The sequence below is a fragment of the Parambassis ranga genome, chromosome 3, assembly GCF_900634625.1.
Source record: "Parambassis ranga chromosome 3, fParRan2.1, whole genome shotgun sequence".
Classification (NCBI taxonomy): Eukaryota; Metazoa; Chordata; class Actinopteri; family Ambassidae; genus Parambassis; species Parambassis ranga.
The window spans coordinates 3,924,780-3,928,262 of NC_041024.1; the positions used below are offsets into that span (position 1 = coordinate 3,924,780).

General features: G+C 46.7%; 1 protein-coding gene across 1 annotated transcript; it reads right to left on the reverse strand.

Moving 5' to 3' along the window:
* Window positions 1–1,221: 1,221 nt before the first annotated feature.
* Window positions 1,222–3,249, reverse strand: lrrc4cb (leucine rich repeat containing 4C, genome duplicate b). The gene has a single exon (XM_028402173.1). It carries the CDS (start codon window positions 3,247–3,249, stop codon window positions 1,354–1,356), a length of 1,896 nt encoding a protein of 631 aa, XP_028257974.1. The 3' UTR covers window positions 1,222–1,353.
* Window positions 3,250–3,483: the final 234 nt, after the last annotated feature.

Here is a 3,483-nt window from a genome sequence, read left to right on the forward strand (position 1 = left end):
GCAAGGGTCGCTTCAATATCAAAGGCCTCTACCCCCTGTTAGATGTTGGGCACAGGAAGAGTGAAGAAGTCTTCCTGCTGTTCTTATCAGCTGTCCTCTGTTAAGTCTGCAAATGAACTGCTGATACAGCTTAATGAGCTATAACCCATCTTCCCTTATTTTGTTGCAGGTTCCTAGCTGCTTCACTGACTATGTTAGCCCTGTCTGCGTTAGTCTGACAGGGTCACACTACATTACAAAGCAGTCCTCGTTTGCCTCTTTATCTGTACTAACAGATGGACTATCAGCGCCTGAGCTCAAGTGACCCCGGGGTGATGGCAAGGTAACGCGACACTGAGTGGACGTAGATCATTACTGGGTTAACAGGGAGGCTGCAGACCACAGCCTTATGTTCCCCTTCATTTTCCTAAGTAATATTCTGCTGTCGTGCAGCACATGCCGCCGGATAAAGCGAGACAAATGAGACATGGCGAGGGGTGAAGAACGTGCCTGAGCTAAGTGACAGAGAGACAATCAAAGAAGCAAGAGGACATGGCAGAAAAGAGAGGAGAGGGGAGAGAGAGAGGGCTGACTGAAGGCAGACAGGGGATGAGGAGAATTCAGAGATGGAAGAACACAAGAGGAAGAGAAAAGAAGGGAAGAGGCAGTAAAGGTAAAGTGTGTAAATAAAAGGTAGGAGGGGAAGTGGGAGCGAGACCTTAATTAAAATGAAGGATGTATGACTGTTGTTTAGGAGCCACAGGGGAAATGCACATTTACTCACTTCGCTCCTCAGGCATGCTGGCTTCCCTCTGATATCATCCAGAGCTGTGTCATTAAAAGATCCAATTTTATGTTGAGTGACAGCTTGAATACGATGGTGATGAAAATAAACACTTTTTTATGCTTTTATGCCTCATAAATGTCCTCCAAATTTTATAAGTTATGCTTTCCAGCTAGCGACTAAATGCTCAGAAACACAAATGAAGTAAGTATTAGGGGTTTTTTAGGATAAGGCCAAATTTTTTACAAATGTTTTTATGGGCTGCAGCTGATACCTTTCATAGTAAACCATTCTTTCCCTTGTGCAGTATTACACAGATAGAGAGAGAGAGAGAGAAATAAAATGAGCTAAAAAGCTATCACAAATTGTTTTTCTTCATTTAGCCACTAGACATATTTTAATAAATAATCTTTGTTTTTGTAAAGACACTTTTTTAAAGTATCATATGTTGTCCCCAAATGCTGATTAATTGCCATTATTGACATCCTGTCAAGTCAACGGCATTTGATTTCTTTTGTCATCATGTGTTGGTCCGTTTGTACTCCCCAAGTGTGAAACTGCTGATACTGGATATTTAGTCAAATTTAAGCTCAGATTTGGGTCTCTTGTACATTGTCTTTTGAGCAGGCTTGAATCAGTAAAGGTTCCTGTGTGGCTGAGCTGTGTATGGTACTGAGCATAGGAGGGTGGTGGTAAGTGCTCTTGTAGGTGTTGTAGTGGTTGTAGTGCTCCAGAGGGGGCAGCGATAGGTGTCTCTCCATAGCAGCGACACCTGCAAGCTCTTCTTCCACAGTAATGACCTCCATCGAGGAAGCAGGGCCGTCGGGATCCTGCTGGTTATGCTGCTTCCTCATTTTGTAGAAAATAACCAGTAGAACAGCAGCCATGAGCGTGATGGCCACGAAGCAGCCAATGATAATCTTAGTGGTTTTCATCACCTCGTCCAGGCCGCTGAAGGCTCCATCTCCGTCCACATCCAGGACCGGAATGGTGTAAGTCCGCTCTGTGGTCCTGGTAGAAACAGGAGTTCCTTTTGTCGTTGAGGAGGACACCCAGCCAAATGGGGGAAGTGGTGTTTGGCTGTCGTCCCCCGGCGTTTCAATTGTCTCCACGGTGACTGTGGTAAAATAGGTCACCCCGCTGTTTTCCACAGAAGTGACATTAAGCACAGCCGATGCGGAAATGTTGCCTGCAGTGTTGCTCACCATACAGGTGTAAGTCCCAGTGTCCTGCATTGTGACGCTTGTAAAGTTCAGTGTCCCATCATTCAGTACAGACAATCGCACCTTATAAGCTCCATGTGTGACCAAAGAGCCATTTGGTGTAAGCCAGCTGATGGAGGTCAGTGAGCTTGTACGACATTTAAGCTCAGCACCCATGCCTTCTGTCACATTCAAGTCACTGGGTGGCTCCACAATAACAGGAACATCACACTGGAAGTAGCTGTGGTCCAGCTCTCCGATGTAGCGACCTTTAAAGACCGAAGGAGTGTGGCAGCGTGCGCAGCAGCTGGTATTGGCTGGTACCGTCTCCTTCAGCCACCAGCTGAGCCATAGAATGTCACAGTTGCAGTTCCAAGGGTTGTGATGGAGGTGGACTCGCTCCAGGCGATGCAATGGCGTAAAGAGATCATGTGGTAGAAAGGTAAGGTTGTTGTGAGCCAGGTTGAGTTCCACCAGTGACTGAAGGTCATCGAAGGAATTCCTCTCGATAGTTTGGATCTGGGCATGCATCATCCACAGCTTCTGGAGGTTCACCAACCCTGTAAATGCGCTGGGCTTGACAACAGATAGCTGGTTACCTGACATCTCTAGCTCTTCAAGCCTAACTAAAGGTATGATGTTTGGGATCTCCTTGAGGTTGCACATTCCCAGGTTAAGGTACCGCAGGTTGCTCAAGTCCTTAAAAGCTCCGTCAGAAATGTAGGAGAGACGTTTGAGCTCACCTAGATCCAGCCTTCGAAGCGAGGGGACCCGGTTGAAGGCATAAGATGGTATACTTTCGATGGGGTTGTTCCGTAGCCACAATTCCTTTAACTTGGACAAGTACTCAAACGCTCCATTGGGGATTGTCGTGAGCCGATTATCAAAAAGCTCCAATGTGTTGAGACTGGCTAACCCATTGAAGGCGCCGATTTCAATGCTGCGGATGTGATTCTTGCTCAGCTGCAGGATCTCCAGATGCCGCAGATGTTTAAAACTGTCCACCTTGATGATCTGAATAAGGTTATCCTGGAGGTTCAGGTAGCGAGTGTTCGTAGAAATGCCATCTGGGACGTCCCGTAGGCTGCGGCGGGTGCAGATGACTTTGCTGAATTGGTTACTGCATGAGCAGACGGAAGGACAGGTCTGAGCACGGACCAGCCCAGCCACCACCAGGATCTGAAGGGCCAAAAGCAGCACAAAGAGGGGGTTGGACAGCGCCCCCTTCAGCCTACGACCTCTCATTGTCTGGCGCTGGAGGGAGGAGATCATTGTGTTCAGCATTCATAGTTCATCTGCTGGTTGTTTTCTCTGTAACAAGAAGACAAGACGACGAAAAAAATGTTTAGTAACCTCAAAAAGGAGCATCGCAGTATCGCATTAAATTATATTGTAGTTCTGATTATTTCACAAAGAAGAAGACTCGTCTCCCACAGCCATCATTAAAACCACACAGCCTCAGTCGTGAAAATGTTTACAAGAGATGGAGTCATTGGAGCTCATTCGTTCCACTGTCTG

Coding starts and splice junctions, on each gene's coding strand:
- lrrc4cb (XM_028402173.1), bottom strand. CDS start 3,249: ATGCTGAACACAATGATCTCCTCCCTCCAGCGCCAGACAATGAGAGGT.